We start from the raw sequence: 17,860 nt of genomic DNA, 5'->3' as shown, positions 1-17,860 counted from the left end.
CAAATTAGTTGGAGGCTTACAGGCTTATTAGGTCTTAAATGCTTCTACCTTACACACACAAACTCCTTTCTTTATATACCTCACTTTCCCTTTGAATGTAAATTTTCCATTGTATCTCTAGGTCTTTTGAGTTTTTGCTCTTCTAACAATAAAACCCTTTTCATAGCACCAATTTTATTCATAAGCTGAGAAAATAAACACATTGTTTGGCTTCTTCTAGCTAGGTGCAAGATTTTACCCGCAGTCTTGAATGGTTTATTCAACAAATGCAAATGAACACTTTATCTTACTGTTCTCTTTACTGTTCACCCAATTAACAACTCAAAACTTCGATACATTAAAGCACCCAGGCTAGCTGGCTTTATTCCAATTAAGGCACACACATCTAGACACAAACCCCCACTAGAAATCTATTTTTAAAAATAATTTCCAATAACATTATACATGTTAATATCTCTTCATCACAGCAGTGTGGTTGTTCCACTGACTGAATTATTAAGAAAGAACAAGAAGTTTCAATGTACGCTGGAGTGTCAGAAGTCATTTGACAGTTTGAAAACTGTATTAACAATTACACCAGTTTTGGCAGTACCCAATTACACCAAGCAATTTAAGTTGGCCGTTGACGTAAGTGATATAGGCATTGGGGCTGTACTGTTACAAGAAGATGAAAACGGAATTGAAAAACCGATAGGGTATTTTTCACAGAAGTTGAATATACAACAGAGAAGATATTCAATGATTGAAAAGGAGACCTTGGGTCTGGTGTTAGCTTTGCAGCATTTTGAGATTTATGTTCCAAACAATTCGTCAGAAACAATTGTTTATACAGACCATAATCCTTTAAAGTTTCTGGACAAATTTTGAGACAGAAGTGTAAGGCTATTCAGATGAAGTTTATTGCTGCAGCCATATAATCTCCAGATTACATATGTAGTGGGACAAGAAAATTTGATTGCTGATGCATTATCAAGAGCTGAAGCTTAAAGGGAAAATTGGACATTTAAAACCTGGATGCTGAACTGAAATGGTTTCTATTGATATGAAGGATTTGCATATATATTGTTATGTTAATGCATGTATCTGGTAATATAATAGTGTAAGTATATAGATAAATATAGGAGAAAGTATAAGATGGGTGAATAAAAATGAAGCCATCTTTTTAAATTATGACGGTTCATTTTTTAATAAGGAGGGGGATGTCAGGAAGATATAATAATTCTCGTAATGTTATTGGAATTTACTGTAAAATAGTGGTATCTGTGTCTATATGTGTCTGTGTGTGTGAGACTTAATTGGATTAAAGGCAGCTGGTCTGAAGGCTTTGATTTATTAGAAGAGAAGCTAGGGTTGAAATGTTAAGTAGGTAAACATAGAGGTAAAGGGAACATTTGCAATTTAAATAAACCAGAGTAGATTGTTTTCAAAAGAGGGAGTGAAATGTGTCACTTAGCCAGGCAGTTGTTTCAAGTTTCCCTTTGGGATTTAAACAACTCAGTATTTACCATTGGCTGTGCCATAACAAGAGTTCTGATGAAAAGTAGTTTGTTTCTCTCGACAGATGCTGCCTGACCTGCAATGAGAAAAGGGATAAATGGTTAATTTCAAGTTGACAGACAGAAACTATTAGATTGTGGCAAGGATCAGTGCTGAGGCCTCAGCTACTTACAATCTATATTAATGACTTTCACAAAGAGACTGAGAGTAATGTATTCAAGTTTTCTGATAATGCAGTTAAGGACAAGCATCGAGGGAGAAGGGAATAGATGGTTACAATGGTTGTTTAGGATGAGAAAAAGTGGGAGAAGGCTCAAGTGGAGTATAAACACTGACATGGACTGGTTGGGCCAAATGGCCTATTTCTGTGCCATATATCCTGTACAATCCTATATAAACAATACAACGCTAGGTGGAAACGTAAGTTGTGGGAGGATACAAAGTGGCTGCAAAGAGATATAGACAGGTTAAGTGAGTGGGAAAGAAGGTGGCAGAGGGAGTGTAGTGTAGGAAAATGTAAGGTTATTCACTTTGGCAGGAAAAACAGAGAAATAGAACAATTTTTAAATAGTGAGAAACTTTTAAATGTTGTTCAGAGGGAATTAGGTGTCCTTGAGCACAAAACACAGAAGGTACAATAAGCAACTAGGAGGGCAAATGGTATGTGGCCTTTATTGCAAGAGGATTGGAATACAAGAATGAGGAAGTCCTACAACAATTGCTTTGGTGAGGCCACACCTGGAATACTATTTACAGGTTTGGTCTCTGTACATAAGGAAGGATATACTTGCCTTGGAGGGAATGCAACAAACGTTCACTAAATTGATTCCTGGGATGAGAGATCCTAGGAGGAGAGATTGAATAGAATGGGTCCATACTCTCTGGAGTTTTAAAGAATGAGATGTGATCTCATGGAAGCATATAAGATTCTGAAAGGGCTCACAGAATGACACAGTGCAGAAGAGGCCCTTCGGCCCATCGGGTCTGCACTGATACGTGAGAAACACCTGACCTACCTATCTAATCCCATTTACCAGCACTTGGCCCATAGCCTTGAATGTTATGATGTGCCAAGTGCTCATCCAGGTACTTTTTAAAGGATGTGAGGCAACTTGCCTCCACCACCCTCCCAGGCAGTGCATTCAAGACCGTCATCACCCTCTGGGTAAAAAGGTTTTTCCTCACATCCCCCCTAAACCTCCTGTTCCTCACCTTGAACTTATATCCCCCTGTGACTGACCCTTCAACTAAGGGGAACAGCTGCTCCCTATCCACCCTGTCCATGCCCCTCATAATCTTGTACACCTCGATCAGGTCACCACTCAGTCTTCTCTGCTCCAAAGAAAACAACCCAAGTCTATCCAGCCTCTCTTCATAACTTAAATGTTTCATCCCAGGCAACATCCTGGTGAATCTCCTCTGCACCCCCTCCAGTGCAATCACAAACTTCCTATAATGTGGCGACCAGAACTGCACACAGTACTCCAGCTGTGGCCTCACCAAGGTTCTATACAACTCCAACATGACCTCCCTACTTTTGTAATCTATGCCTCATTTGATAAAGGCAAGTGTCCCATATGCCTTTTTCACCACCCCACTAACATGCCCCTCCGCCTTCAGAGATCTATTGACACACACGCCAAGGTCTCTTTGTTCCTCAGAACTTCCTAGTATCATGCTGTTCATTGAATACTTCCTTGTCAAATTACTCCTTCCAAAGTGTATCACCTCACACTTTTCAGGGTTAAATTCCATCTGCCACTTATCTGCCCATTTGACAATCCCGTCTATATCTTCCTGTAGCCCAAGACACTCAGCCTTACTGTTAACCACCCGGCCAATCTTTGTGTCATCCGCAAACTTACTAATCCTACCCCCCACATTGTCATCTATGTTGTTTATATAAATAACAAATAATAGGGGACCCAGTGATGATCCCTATGGTACGCCACTGGATATGGGTTTCCAGTCACTAAAGCAGCCTTCTGTCATCACCCTCTGTCTCCTATTACTAAGCCAATTTTGAATCCACCTTTTCAAATTACCCTGTATCCAATGTGCATTTGCCTTCTTTATAAGTCTCCCATGTGGGACCTTGTCAAAGGCTTTGCTGAAATACATATAAACTACATCAACTGCACTATCCTCACCTACACACCTGGTCACCCCCTCAAAACATTCAATCACATTTGTTAGGCATGACCTCCCTCTGACAAAGCCATGCTGACTATCCCTGATCAAACCTTGCCTCTCCAAGTGGAGATAGATTCTCTCCTTCAGGATTTTCTCCAATATTTTCCCTACCACTGAGGTGAGACTGACTGGCCTGTAATTCCCTGGCTTATCTTTACAACCCTTCTTTAATAGCGGACTCACAGAAGCTGTTTCCTCTGACTGAAGAGTCTCAAGAAAAGAGGTTGACCATTTAGGACTGAAACGAGTAGGGATTTCTTCACTCAAAGGGTTGTGAACCTTTGAATTTCTCCATCTAAAGAGCTGTGCTAGGCTGAGATCATGACAGATTTTTGGGCACTAAGGAAATCAGGGATATGGGAATGCTGGGAAATTGAGGTCAAAAATCTCTCATGGTCTCATTAAATGGTGGATCAGGCTTGAGGTGTCAAATAACATGCTTATGCTCCTATTACTTATGTTCTTATATTTAACTGTATTGTTCAGGTCACCAATGAATAGGTGTATGTTTTTTAAATTCCTTTTGTGATTAATTTCTTTTTTCCAGTTTTAACAGATACAGTAGGATTGTGAATGAGATATCTTTCTGTGTTAGGTAGTCTATGATATGATGAGTTTCGCAAAATGATAAGGAATGTTGAGGGAAATTTACCAAACTCACCAGAAGGAATTTATTCCAGGCAAGTATTGTGGACCCATTTCCAAGCATGCTGCCTTCAGATGTGGATCATTAATTTGTATATGGCCCTTCCAAAGGTACAGGATCACTGGAATGTATGATGATAAAACCAAGTGTATTTTCACACAGATGATTTCCTGTAATTCTTTACACAATTTAAAGGGGCACTGTCTTAAACGACTACCAAACATTATTTCTAAGGGAATGGGAAGCATCAGAAAGTTTTTCTGATTTGTTGACATTGACAAAATGGCATATGATTGTTTCAAACAGATAAGTACCATGGTATGCATCACCAAATAAAGTTTTGTTCATCCTTTTCTTGAAATTGGGGCTCTACCAGTCTCATGGCCTCTGCTTTGATTTTATATGTGAGGAAGTGACTTGTCTAGGAAACCTGTGCCCTGGCTAAGCTCAGGAACTCATTCTGTGATGAAATTGTCAAGTCAAACTACTATCTGTGGTGCAGCCTGCTGCCTCAAGACCCCATATCAAAGATGATGCCTTTGCATAGAATTATTTATGATGCATTTATAAATATGTAAATATTTGTGCTTCTTGTCTATAGTGTCCATGTTCCAGTCTCCAATCTGATTCCTTCAGAAACATATGAAGACTACATTAATAGGTGTTCTTCAGTGATGAAAGCGATTGTGGACAGGGATGAAGGTAACCAAAGCAGCAGCAATGAACAAACCAATTCATAATTGATCAGAAAATGTTGAATTGTTTATAGGACATTGTGTAATATTCCTCACAGACCAATGTATAGTCCAACACATCTAAATTTGAATTTTAATCTTGCAATATATCCTGACATTTAGTTCAGGAGTAAGTTTAGACCAAGTTAATTATCAACATTTTGTACTATTTAATCCTGGACCATCCTCCCAATGCTTCGCACTGTCCCCCATCATCTTACCTCGCCAAATGCATCTGCAGGAAGTGTAAACACACCCTGCGTCATAACTGAGCGATGCTGATCCAGAGAAAAGTGCAACAAGTTTCCCAACAGGGAAACTTCCCTCACACCCACCCCTCATAGCATGACCCTCATTGCACGCTTACCCTCACAATTACACACACACTCACCCATAACTCTCACACATACTCGCATCACACACAGCAAACTAGTATCACATTCACTGCGCACTCACCTCACTCTTGTCTCATGCTCACATTAACACTCATCCTAATCCTCACACTCATGGACCACACTCGGAATCACAAAATTGTTACAGCACAGAAGGAAGCCATTTGGCTCATTGTGTTTGCACCAGCTCTCTGAATGAGCATTTCACTTAGTGCCGTTCTCCCTCCTTCTCCCCATAAGTCTGCACATTGTTCCTTTTCAAATAACAGTCTAATTCCCCTTTGAATGCTTTGATTGACCCTTCCTCCACCACACTCTCAGGCAATGCATTCCAGACCTTAACCACTCACTGCATGAAAAAAAAGTTTCTCATATCACTTTTGCTTATTATTGTTATATTATTATTATCATTGCTCATTACCACTTGCACTGCAGCAGTTCAAGAAGGTAGTTCTAAAGGGAATTAGGGATGGGCAATAAAAATGCTGGCCTAGTCAGTGACAGCCACGTCCAGTGAATGAATAAAAAAAAACACAGCCTCATTTCACTTTACACTCAACTGACATTCACCTAAACATCAGGCTCACCCTCACAAAAGAACATGAGAAACAGGAGCAGGAGTAGACCATACGGACCATCAAGCTCCCCCATTCAATGCATTCCTCGCTGATCATCAACTTCAACTCCTCTTTCCGTCAAGCTCCCCATATCCCTATATCAGCCTTTACTCAATGACTGAATTTCCAAAATCCTTTGCAGTAGAGTATTCTAAAGATTCACAACCCCTTTGAGTGAAGAAATTTTGGCTAATCTCAGTCCTAAACAATTGATCCCTTATCCTGAGACTGCATCCTGTGTTCTGGATTTTCTAGCCAGGGTAAACAATCTCTCAGTGTCTACTCTGTAAAGCCCCTTCAGAATCTTGTATGTTTCAATGAGATCATTTCTCATTCTTCTAAATCCCAGAGAACATAGGCCAAATTTACTCACAGGGCAACACTCTCAACCCTGGAACCAATCTTGTGAACCTTCGCTGTATCACCTTCATTGACGTATATCCTTTCTTAAATATAGAGTCTAAAACTGAACACAGTATTCTAGGTGTCGTCTCACCAAATTTCTGTACAATTGTAGCAAGAATTGTTTATTAATGCACTCCAATCCCCTTTCAATAAAGGCCAACAACATGCCATTTGCCTTCCTAATAGTTTGCTGTACCAACATGCTAACTTTCTCTGTTCCTTATCTGTGTACATTGGAGACGGTCATTGCCTGACACTTGCGTGGCGCGAATGTTATTTGCCAATTGTTCGCCCAAGCCAGGATATCGTCCAGGTCTTGATGCATTTGGAAATGGACTGTTTCAGTATCTGAGGAGTTTGTGAATGGTTCTGAACATTTTGCAATCATCAGCAAACATCCCCACTTCTGACCTTATGATAGAAGGAAAGTCATTGATGAAGCAGCTGAAGATGGTTGGGCCGAGGACATTACCCTGAGGATCTCCTGCTGTGATGTCCTGGAGCTGAGATGACTGACCCCCAACAACCACAACCATCTTCCTTTGTTCTGGGTATGACTCCAACCAACAGAGAGTTTTCCCCTGATTCCTATTGACTCCAGTTTTGCGAGGGATTCTTGATGCCACGCTCTGCCAAATACGGCCTTGATGTCACAGGCAGTCACTCTCACCTCACCTCAGGAGTTCAGCTCTTTTGTCCATGTTTGAACCAAGGCTGTAATGAGGTCTGGAGCTGAGTGGCCCTGGCAGAACCCAAACTGGGCATCAGTGAGCATGTTATTGCTAAGCAAGTGCCGCTTGATAGTACTGTTGCTGACCCCTTCCATTACTTTACTGATGATTGAAAGTAGACAGATGGGACGGTAATTGGCTGGGTTCAATTTGTCCTGCTTTATGTGTACAGGACATACCTGGGCAATTTTACACTCTGCTGGGTAGACGCCAGTGTTGTAGCTGTGCTGGAACAGCTTGGCTAGGGACGCAGCATGGAACACAGGTCTTCAGTACTATTGCCGGAATACTGTCAGGGCCCATAGCCTTTGCAGTATCCAGTGCCTTCAGCCGTTTCTTGATATCACGTGGAGTGAATTGAATTCACTGAAGACTGGCATATGTGATGCTGGGGACTTCCAGAGGAGGCTGAGATGAATCATCTGCTCAGCACTTCTGGCTGAAGATTGTGGCAAATGTTTCAGCCTTATCTTTTGCACAGGTGTGCTGGACTCCTCCATCATTGAGGATGGGGATATTTGTGGAGCCTCCTCCTCCAGTGAGTTGTTTAATTGTCCACCACCATTCACTACTGCATGTGGCAGGACTGCAGAGCTTGGATCTGATCCGTTGGTTGTGGGTTTGCTTAGCCTTATCACTTGCTGCTTATGCTGTTTGACACGCAACTATTCCTGGATTATAGCTTCACCAGGTTGACACCTCATTTTTAGGTATGCCTGGTTCTGTTCCTGGCATGCCCTCCTGCATTTTTCATTGAACCAGGGCTGATCCCCTGGCTTGATGGTAACGGTAGAGTAGAGGATATGCTGTGCCATGAGGTTACAGATTGTGTTTGAGTACAATTCTGCTGCTGCTGATGGCCCAGAGTGCCTCATGCATTCCCAGTCTTGAGTTGCTAGATCCAGGTTATTGCTAAGCAAGTGCCGCTTGACAGCACTGTTGATGATACCTTCCATTACTCTACTGATGATGGAGAGTAGACTGATGGGGCGGTAATTGGCCGGATTGGATTAGATCTGCTTTTTGTGTACAAGACATACCTGGGCAATTTTCCAGATAGCTGGGTAGATGCCAGTGTTGTAGCTGTACTGTAACAGCTTGGCTAGGGGCGTGGCAAGTGTCACTTCCTCAAAGACATCTAATAAATTAGTCAAACACAATTTCCCTTTTATACCTTGTTGGCTCTGCCTGGTTGCATTAGATTTTCTAAGTGGCTGCTATAACCTCTTTAATAATAGATTCTAGCATTTTCACTTTGACAGATGTTAAGCTAACTGGCCTGTAGATTCCTGCTTTCTGTCTCCTTCCTTTCTTGAATAGAGGAGTTGCATTTGCTGTTCTCCAATTTGATAGGACTTTCCAGAATCTAGGGAATTTTGGAAAATTACATCTACTCTTAGCAGCCACCTCTTCCTAGACCCAAGGATGAAGTCCATCAGGTCCTGGTGACTTTTCAGCTCTAATGGTTTACTCAGCACCCTTTCCCTGGTGATTGTAATTATTTTACTTTCCTCCCTCCTTTTCAACTCTTAGGGCGGAATCGTCCCAGATTTGCACGAAGTGCGGTAGAGGCAGGAAAAAGAACACTTTATCTGCCGGCCGCAACTGCAGCTTTTCATGCCGTATCATCTCAATCCTGCCTCGTTGATCATGCATTCCCAGGAAAGATGCCGGGTCATTGGTGGGGCGCCCTCTCATTCACCCACCTTGCCATCACTTCAGGTCTTCAGTAAACTGGGCACCATATTTAAAGGCGCCCTGCAAAAGGCCAGCACTCTCCAAGGGATAGGAACCTGCTACAAAGTCATGGTTGCCAAAGGGAGGAAAAGTGCTGCCCCCAGATTTAGTTGTGCCTCCTTTCAGTGCTACTGGATGAAGTTGAGGCCCTCCGCAAAGTCCTCTAGCCCCCACTCTGGGCAAAGACCAGCAAGGAGGGTCATCAATCTGGCATGGGAGGTGGTGGTCAGCACCAACGCCCTGCAAAAGAGGATAGCCACACAGTGCTGAAAGACGATGAATGGTCTTATCTGTTCTGCCAGGGTAAGTCACTCTTCTCATCACTCTGAACTCACACACTCCAAACACATCACGCGTCCACGGGGATCTCACACCTCAAGGCTTAACACCACTAACTCTCAGACATACCCACTCCATCAGGCTCATATCCTCTCGAGCTGTGTTAACTGCAAATCACCTGAAGCCTGATTAGGGCTTGAAGAGGTGTTAATTGCTATTTGAAGCTGAACAAGTGCAAGTCACCTCAGCTCTATTTAAGAAAGGGACTGTTTAGAAGCACACTACAGTGAGCTTGCACATGAACAGGGGAGAGATCTCATCCAGAGTGAGACACAGCCAGAGTGAGTGTGGGTATTGGCAATTTGGTGCACAGTGGGAATTGAGTGCAGAGGGGAAGAGGTGCTCATTACATCTTTCCTGGCTATCCAACTTCTTAAATCTTCAGAGAGTGGTGTTGCCCTGCTGCAACAGTAGAAGCTAAAAGGGAAAGGAATAACTGGTAAGTAGTGGGTCAGATCGGGTAAGTATTTACTACTTTAATCACTTATAGTTTAAGGTCATTTTGTGGTTTATCATTTGTATATTTCATAGTAACGAGGATCAGGAAAGAAGGGCCCTAGAGTAATTGATTTAAAAGGTTTAATTAAAAGGGATAAGTCATGCCAGGAGAGCTCAAAGCTGTGGTGTGCTCCTCGTGCTCCATGTGGAAAGCCAAGAACATTTCCAGTGCCCCAGTCCAGCATTTGTGCAGGAAGTGTGTCCAGCTGCAGTCCTGGAAGCTCGGGCTTCAGAGCTGGAACGGCGGTTAGGGACTCTGTGGAGCATCCGCAAGTTGAGAGCATTATGGATAGCATGCTTAGAGAGGTGGTCACACCACAGCTGAAGGGATTTGAGGAAGGAAGGGAATGGGTGACCACCAGGCAGTCCAAGAGAAACAGGCAAGTATACCAGGAGTCCCCTGGAGTCCCGCTCGCAAATCGGTATTCCATTTTGGAGGCTGATGAGGGTGCTGGTTCCTCCAGGGATTGCAGACAGAGCCAAGCTTCTCGCACCACAAGCAGCATTTCTGTACAGGAAGGGAAGAAGTGAGGAAGAGCAATAGTAATAGCGCATTCCATAGTCAGGGGAACAGATAGGCACTACTGGATACCAGGATGATATGTTGCCTCCCTGGTGCCAGGGTCCGAGATGTTACTTAACGGCTGCAGGGCATCCTGAAGGAGGAGGGTGATAAGGCAAAGGTCATGGTACATGTTGGTACCAATGACATAGGTAGGAAGAGGGATGAGGTCTTGCATCAAGAATTCAGGGAATTAGGCAGTAGACTAAAAAGCAAGACCTCTTGGGTTGTGATCTCTGTATTACTCCCAGTGCAAAATCAGAAATAGGGGAATAGCACAGATGAATATGTGGCTTAAGAGTTGGTGCACGAGGGAGGGTTTTAGATTCCTGGATCACTGGGACCATTTCTGGGGAAAGTGGGACCTGTACAAGCGGGACGGTCCACATCTGAACCAGAGCGGGACTAACATCCTTGTGGGCGGGTTTGCTAGTGCTGTTGGGAGGAGTTTAAACTAATTCAGCAAGGGGTGGGGACACAGAATGTTAGCAGAATAGAGACACATGATAATACAGTAAAACAATCAAGTCAGAGGGAGTACAGCTGCATTAAGTTTCAAGGGAGTAAGGCAAGGTTGGATGGCCTCTACTTTAATGTCAGGAGTATTACAGGTAAAACGGATGAGTTAAGGGTAAGGATTGACACGTGGAATTGTGATATAGTAGCCATCACTGAGACGTGGTTGAGGGAGGAGCAGGATTGGCAGCTCAACATTCCGGGTTTTGAATCTTCAGGCGAGACAGGGGAGGGGGTAAAAGAGGAGGAGGCATTGCATTATTAGTTAAGGAGTTAGTTACTGCAGTAAGGAAAGATGATATCTTGGAGGGGGGCATCGAATGAAGCTTTGTGGGTAGAGCTTAGGAATAAAAAAGGGTCAGCCGTATTATTAGGTGTTTATTATATACCCCCAGATAGTCAACAGGAAATTGAGGAGCAACTTTGTGCACAATTTGCGGAGGTGTGTAAAAACAATAACAATAGGGTAATTATATTAGGGGATTTCAACTTTCCCAACATTAATTGGGATAGACATAGTGTTAAGGGCTTGGATGGAGTGGATTTCTTGAAATGTGTACAGGAGAACTTTTTAGGTCAATATGTAGAGGGTCCAACAAGGGACGGTGCAGTGCTAGACCTAATTCTGGGGAATGAAGCCGGACAGGTGGCTGAGGTGGTGGTGGGGGAGCATTTTGGTGATTGCGACCACAACATGCTACAGTTTAAATTTGTTATGGACAAAGAAATAGACAAGTTGCAAAAAAATGTTTTGGATTGGGGGAAAGCGGAATTTAGTAAAATAAGGCAGGACCTGGCCAAGGTAGACTAGGAACAGCTACTTGTGGGGAAATCTACAGAGGAGCATTGGGGGGCATTCAAAAAGGAAATGGGGAGGGTACAGGCTCAACATGTTCCCTCTAGGGTGACAGGAAGGAGTAACAAGCCCAGAGAACCATGGATGACCAGAGATATTCAGGTTACGATGAGAAGGAAAAGAGAGGCTTTTAGCAGGTACAAGGGGAGCAAATCAGCGGAGGCATTAGTGGAGTACAGACAGTGCAGGGTGGAGCTTAAGAAAGCAATTAGGAGAGCAAAGAGAGGATATGAGGAAGCTCTAGCTTGTAAAAGTAGGGAAAATCCCAAGATATTCTATAAGTATATCAATGGGAAGAGGATAACCAGGGAAAGATTAGGGCCCATTAGGGACCAAGGGTGGAGCCAGATGACATCGCTAGAGTGTTGAATGAATACTTTACATCCGTCTTCACCCAAGAGAATGAGGATGAAGGTAGCAAATTCTGGGGGAGAAACTGTGAGGTTCTTAAGCAAATCGATATAGGGAATGACAAGATATTGGAGGTGTTGGCAGGCTTAAAAGTGGACAAATCTCTCGGTCTGGATGATTTGAGTCCTAGACTGCTGAGGGAGGCAAGGCAGGAGATCGCAGGAGTTGTGACCCAATTCCTCTCTGGCCATGGGGAAGGTGCCAGAGGACTGGAGAACAGCTAATGTGGTTCCGCTATTTAAGAAGGGTTGCAGAGATAAGTCAGGGAACTACAGACCAGTGAGTCTTATGTCAGTAGTACCGAAAGTATTGGAGAAAATCCTGAAGGAGAGAATCTATCTCCACTTGGAGAGGCAAGGTTTGATCAGGGATAGTCAGCATGGCTTTGTCAGAGGGAGGTCATGCCCAACAAATTTGATTGAATGTTTTGAGGAGGTGACCAGGTGTGTAGATGAGGGTAGTGCAGTTGATGTAGTTTATATGGATTTCAGCAAAGCCTTTGACAAGGTCCCACATGGGAGACTTATAAAGAAGGCAAATGCACGTGGGATACAGGGTAATTTGAGGAGGTGGATTCAAAATTGGCTTAGTAATAGGAAACAGAGGGTGATGACAGAAGGATGCTTTAGTGACTGGAAGCCAGTGTCCAGGGGCGTACCACAGGGATCTGTGCTGGGTCCCCTATTATTTGTCATTTATATAAACAACATAGATGACTATGTGGGGGGTAGAATTCGTAAGTTTGCAGATGACACAAAGATTGGCCGGGTGGTTAGCAGTGAGGTTGAGTGTTTTGGGTTACAGGAAGATATAGACGGGATTGTCAAATGGGCAGATAAGTGGCAGATGGAATTTAACCCTGAAAAGTGTGAGGTGATACACTTTGGAAGGAGTAATTTGACAAGGGAGTATTCAATGAATGGCATGACACTAGGAAGTTCTGAGGAACAAAGGGACCTTGGTGTGTGTGTCCATAGATCTCTGAAGGTGGAGGGGCATGTTAGTGGGATGGTTAAAAAGGCATATGGGACACTTGCCTTTATCAATCGAGGCATAGATTACAAAAGTAGGGAGGTCATGTTGAAGTTCTATAGAACCTTGGTGAGGCCACAGCTGGAGTACTGTGTGCAGTTCTGGTCACCACATTATAGGAAGGATGTGATTGCACTAGAGGGGGTGCAGAGAAGATTCACCAGGATGTTGCCTGGAATGAAACATTTAAATTATGAAGCGAAGACTGAGGAGCGACCTGATCGAGGTGTACAAGATTGAGGGGCAAGGACAGGGTGGATAGGGAGCAGCTGTTCCACTCAGTCACAAGGGGACATAAGTTCAAGCTGAGGGGCAGGAGGTTCGGGGGAATGTGAGGAAAAACCTTTTTACCCAGAATGTTTGGAATGCACTGCCTGGGAGGGTGGTGGAGGATGCCTCACATACTTTAAAAAGTACCTGGATGAGCACTTGGCAAGTCATAACATTCAAGGCTATGGGCCAAGTGCTGGTAAATGGGATTAGGTAGGTAGGTCAGGTGTTTCTCACATGTCAGTGCAGACTCGATGGGTCGAAGGGCCTCTTCTGCACTGTGATTCTGTGATGCTGAGCTCGGGTCTTCATCCCATCCATGGCTCCGCTCACCACACAAACATTCCACGCAGTGCCATGTGCCCTGCTCACGTACTCTCTATCTGTTTTCATGCAGGAGAAGCTGACTGACAACAGCAGGGAGAGGTCTTCGATTGGGGTGGAGTGGCCAATATTAGGCCCCTCACTCACTTTGAGGAGCGTGCCATTGTGCTGACTGGTGAGGACATGGATTGTGTCTGTGGCGACAGTGAGGTTGGTGGCGAACAGCCACACGAGGATCCTGCATATTATCCCTCTCCCAACACAACTGTGAGTGTTCTCTCTGCTGCCTGTGACTCTGCTGCCATGCACTCATTATCTCTACTTTGATTCACAAGTAGCTTGCCAAGTGACCGACACCCTCAGTCAGCCAGACCCTCAGCTCCATCCAGGTCCTTACCTCCAGCCAAGAGGACACCTCCTCCATTGAAGAGCTGGAAATAAACAGCCTGGAAGACCCGACACAGCGCTTATGCACACCCTCCACCAGCGCAGAGACACACTGCTCGATGGGACCTAGATCTAGAGTAGGCTTGGGTTCACAATCTGGTGGTCACAGCACGGACATTTGCCTACAGCAGGAGGAGGCAGGTTTAGCTGAGCTCCTTGGCACTCAGAGGTCTGCTGGTGAAGAGGCGTCTGTGAGGTCTGAGTCAGATGACGAGCCTCTGGATTCGGCCTTCCACCTCATCCTGGAGAGTCAGCAGAACGTGTGGGAACATCATGCAGAGGTGTTAGAAACTCTCAACAGAGTGGCAAGTGAGTCAGAGTAGTGCATCTGCCTGCCCTCTGGTGAAGTGGTGCTTACATGTGCGCACATGGAGTCTCCATGGGAAGGGTGACAGACACCATGGAGACCCTGGTCCAGCAGTACATGTAACTGCGTGCAGGCCTGCACTCCATCGTGGTAGCCATACATGAGTTCCTGCAGTGACAACGTGACAGGGAAAAGGCGTACATCGACATCCCTCCAGGTGCTCCTTCCCCTCAAGGAGTCAGGCCGGGGCCCTCGGGCATCTGAAGGGAGGAGGAGTGGCAGTTCGACATCCCTGGGTCCTCCACTCAGGAATCTTAGAGGCTGTGCACTCCCTCTGAGTCCCCTTTTCTCTTGACACACTCAATCTCATTCTCTGTCACTGCAGAGGGAGCAGCTGGCCCACACAAGGACAGCCAAAGCAAGCTGGGGCCCTCAAGGCCTCAACTCTCCAGAGGACGCACACCAAAATCATCAGAGGCAATGGGACCAACCATTGCACAGACTGTCTCCACCCCTACTGCGGATGTCAAGGCAGCACCTAGAAACGTTCGGCCTAAAAAGTTAAGAAATTCTGATCACAAGTGTTTACATGGGTTAACACATTTTGTCACTTTATAATCTGGAAATATATTCACTTGTTATGGTATCTTTCAGCCTCATTGACAGGCTTTGTGAGTCCTCCAAATGCATCTCCAATCCCAGACCCAACTAGCAGTTCAGCAGCACGCAGCCAACCCATGAGTGATTCTGGCAGGGCCTTTTGGAGCCTCAAGCAAGCATTCTTCCACGCACGCAGATCCTTCCCGTATCACACTCATCTCAATATCCCGAGCATTTTCAATGCTGCCTGCTGGGGTTCTCTTTCAGTTGTCCATCTGAGCTGACCTGCATCTCCACCCACTCACTGATCACATTCCCATGGAGCACCTGTTCCCGACCAGTATGAGGTTCCTTTCAATTGTGGTTTTAAAAGCATGATGCTGGTAAAATTTGTCTTAAGCTCCCCCATCCTTTCCCCTCCCCCAGTCACCCATGTCCTTTCCCCCATCACTGTCAACCACCCTGACATCACCTTCCACCTTCCCATCGTCACCTGCCAGCCAGAACCCTTTTCTTCAGGAAATGTCCAGGTGAATATGCACGTTCCCTGCCTTCCCGGGAACCCCATCCACATTGACCTCCCTGATGTCCTCCCTCCCACCCCCAGAGTCTGTGTCTGCCTCCGGGTCCCCACCAACCACCCTCATTGTCCCTTCCACTGCTACCGTCACACCCTCACCCTCCCACCCTACTGGCTCACTCTGCCCTCTCTCATTCTCACCATTTCCTCCTACAACATCCACCCCCCCCTTGCATGTTCATCTGGACATTTTCACCCCCTAACTTGTTCCTCCACCCTTACTCCTTCCTTCCTATTAATCTTTCCTCCACGTTTACACCTATCTCCCCAGTTGACGTATTCTCCCTCGTTACACCCTCCTCCCCCATACTCCCTGCCCCCTCCCAACCTCAACCCCCAACACACCTTTCTCTCCCAGTCAAACCTATACCTTCCTCCCCCAGTCTATCCGACACCTTCCTCTCCATCCCATCGATGGTCAGTGAGCTGCTTTGTGGCAGAGCCATGTCCATGAGGATCTACCCAGCATGCAATGCATGTTCCTCCAGGGTCTGGTAGCTGTAGGGCTCCAACATATTCTGCTCCTCCTATGTCCGCAACGTGAGCAAGGCCCTGACAGTAAGTCCCGACTTCTGCACAACACGCTTGTCAAGACGTGTTCCAGGCCTGCCTGTTTCCCCTCCATTGTGGGCAGTAAATTTGACATGGGGGATGATTCCGGCAAGCTAGACTTATGATGATATGCAGATGTGGAGATGGCAGGAAAGGCAGCCTGCCATTGATGGGCAGAGTGGACAATTGCAAACTGGTTTCATGACGTCATGAAACTAATTTTTGGTCTTCCCGCAATATCGTCCCCTCATGCCTGCCATGATGCCCGACGCCAACAGGCACAGAAAATTCCGCCCTTAGATTAGAATCATAGAATGGTTACAGCACAGAAGGAGGCCATTTGGCCCACTGAGTCTGTGCTGCCTCTCTGCAAGAACAAGTTACCTAGTGCCACCACCTCACCCGATTCCAGTAGCCCTGTAATCTTTTCCTCTTCAGGTAATGATCCAATTTCTTTTTGAAAGCAATGATTGAATATGCCTCCACCACACTCACAGTCAGAGCCTTCCAGATTCTAACCACTCACTGCACTAAGACATTTTTTCCCTCATGTCACCATTGCTTCTTTTACCAAACACCTTAAATTGGCATCCTTTGGTTCTTGATCGTTGCACCAATGGGAACAGTTTCTCCCTATCTACTCTGACCAGACCCTTCTTGATTTTGGATATGTCTGTCAGATCTCCTCTCAACCTTCTCTTCTTTAAGTAGAATCTCCCCAGTTTTTCCATTTTAGGCAGCTGAAGTTCCTTATCTCCGGAACCATTCTTGTGAATCTTTTCTGCACCTTTATAAATTTAATTTATAATAAAATAAATATAATAAAATAAAACAAATCTGATAAATTTGTCAAACATAATTTCCCTTTCACAAAATCATGTTGACTTTGCTGATTGTATTATGATTTTCTAAATGTCTTGCTATTACCTCCGGAATAATGGATTCTAGCAATTTCCCAATGACAAATATTAGGCTCATTGACCTATACTTTCCTGTTTTCTGTCTCTCTCCTTTCTTGGAGTGGTGTTACATTTATGATTTTCCAATCTGCTGGGAAGTTTCCAGAAGCTAGGGAATTTTGGAAGATCACAACCAATGCACCTACTAGCTCTGCAGCTACTTCTTTTAAGATCCTAGACTGAAAGCCATCAGGTCCAGGGTACTTGTCAACCTTTAGTTCTAATAGTTTTTTTCCCCTGTACCTTTTCTCTAGTAGTTATGATTTATTTTAAGTTCCTCCCTGCCTTTTCCCTCTTGATTTACAAGTATTCTTGGGCATGCTCTGGCAAAGCTGAGGCATTGAAGGAATTGCTCAAACCTCCAAACAACCCATCTACCTGACCCTTCAAGAACCACTTGCTCCACATGTAGTTGAAGCTACAGATCGCACATTGAACTTATCATCCATCTCAGAACCCATCAAACCAAAGTTGAAGCAAGTCATCCTCGATCTTGAGGGACTGCCTGAGAAGAATATGGATAGATGTTGCAGACTATTTGAAGGAGAAAACATGGCAGGGTTATGCAGACAGAGTGGGGTAGTGGAACCAACTGGATTGCTCTTCAAAAGAATTGGCACAGGCTGAATAGGCCAAATAGCCTCCTTCTGCACTG

The 17,860-nt window shown here is 44.7% G+C and overlaps 1 protein-coding gene across 1 annotated transcript in view; it reads left to right on the top strand.

Moving 5' to 3' along the window:
* LOC121290902 (ubiquitin-associated and SH3 domain-containing protein A-like) overlaps positions 1 to 17,860 on the top strand; it is a 247,238-nt gene that overhangs the window by 204,763 nt on the left and 24,615 nt on the right. Inside the window, exon 13 of the mRNA XM_041211939.1 lies at positions 4,938 to 5,038. Coding sequence (XP_041067873.1) covers positions 4,938 to 5,038 — 101 coding nt within the window. The remainder of the gene's footprint in view (positions 1 to 4,937; positions 5,039 to 17,860) is intronic.

Source organism: Carcharodon carcharias, chromosome 18 (assembly GCF_017639515.1).
Source record: "Carcharodon carcharias isolate sCarCar2 chromosome 18, sCarCar2.pri, whole genome shotgun sequence".
NCBI classification, from domain to species: Eukaryota; Metazoa; Chordata; class Chondrichthyes; order Lamniformes; family Lamnidae; genus Carcharodon; species Carcharodon carcharias.
Note: the sequence above shows the minus strand (reverse complement) of the source record. Positions and strands in the feature narration are given on the sequence as shown.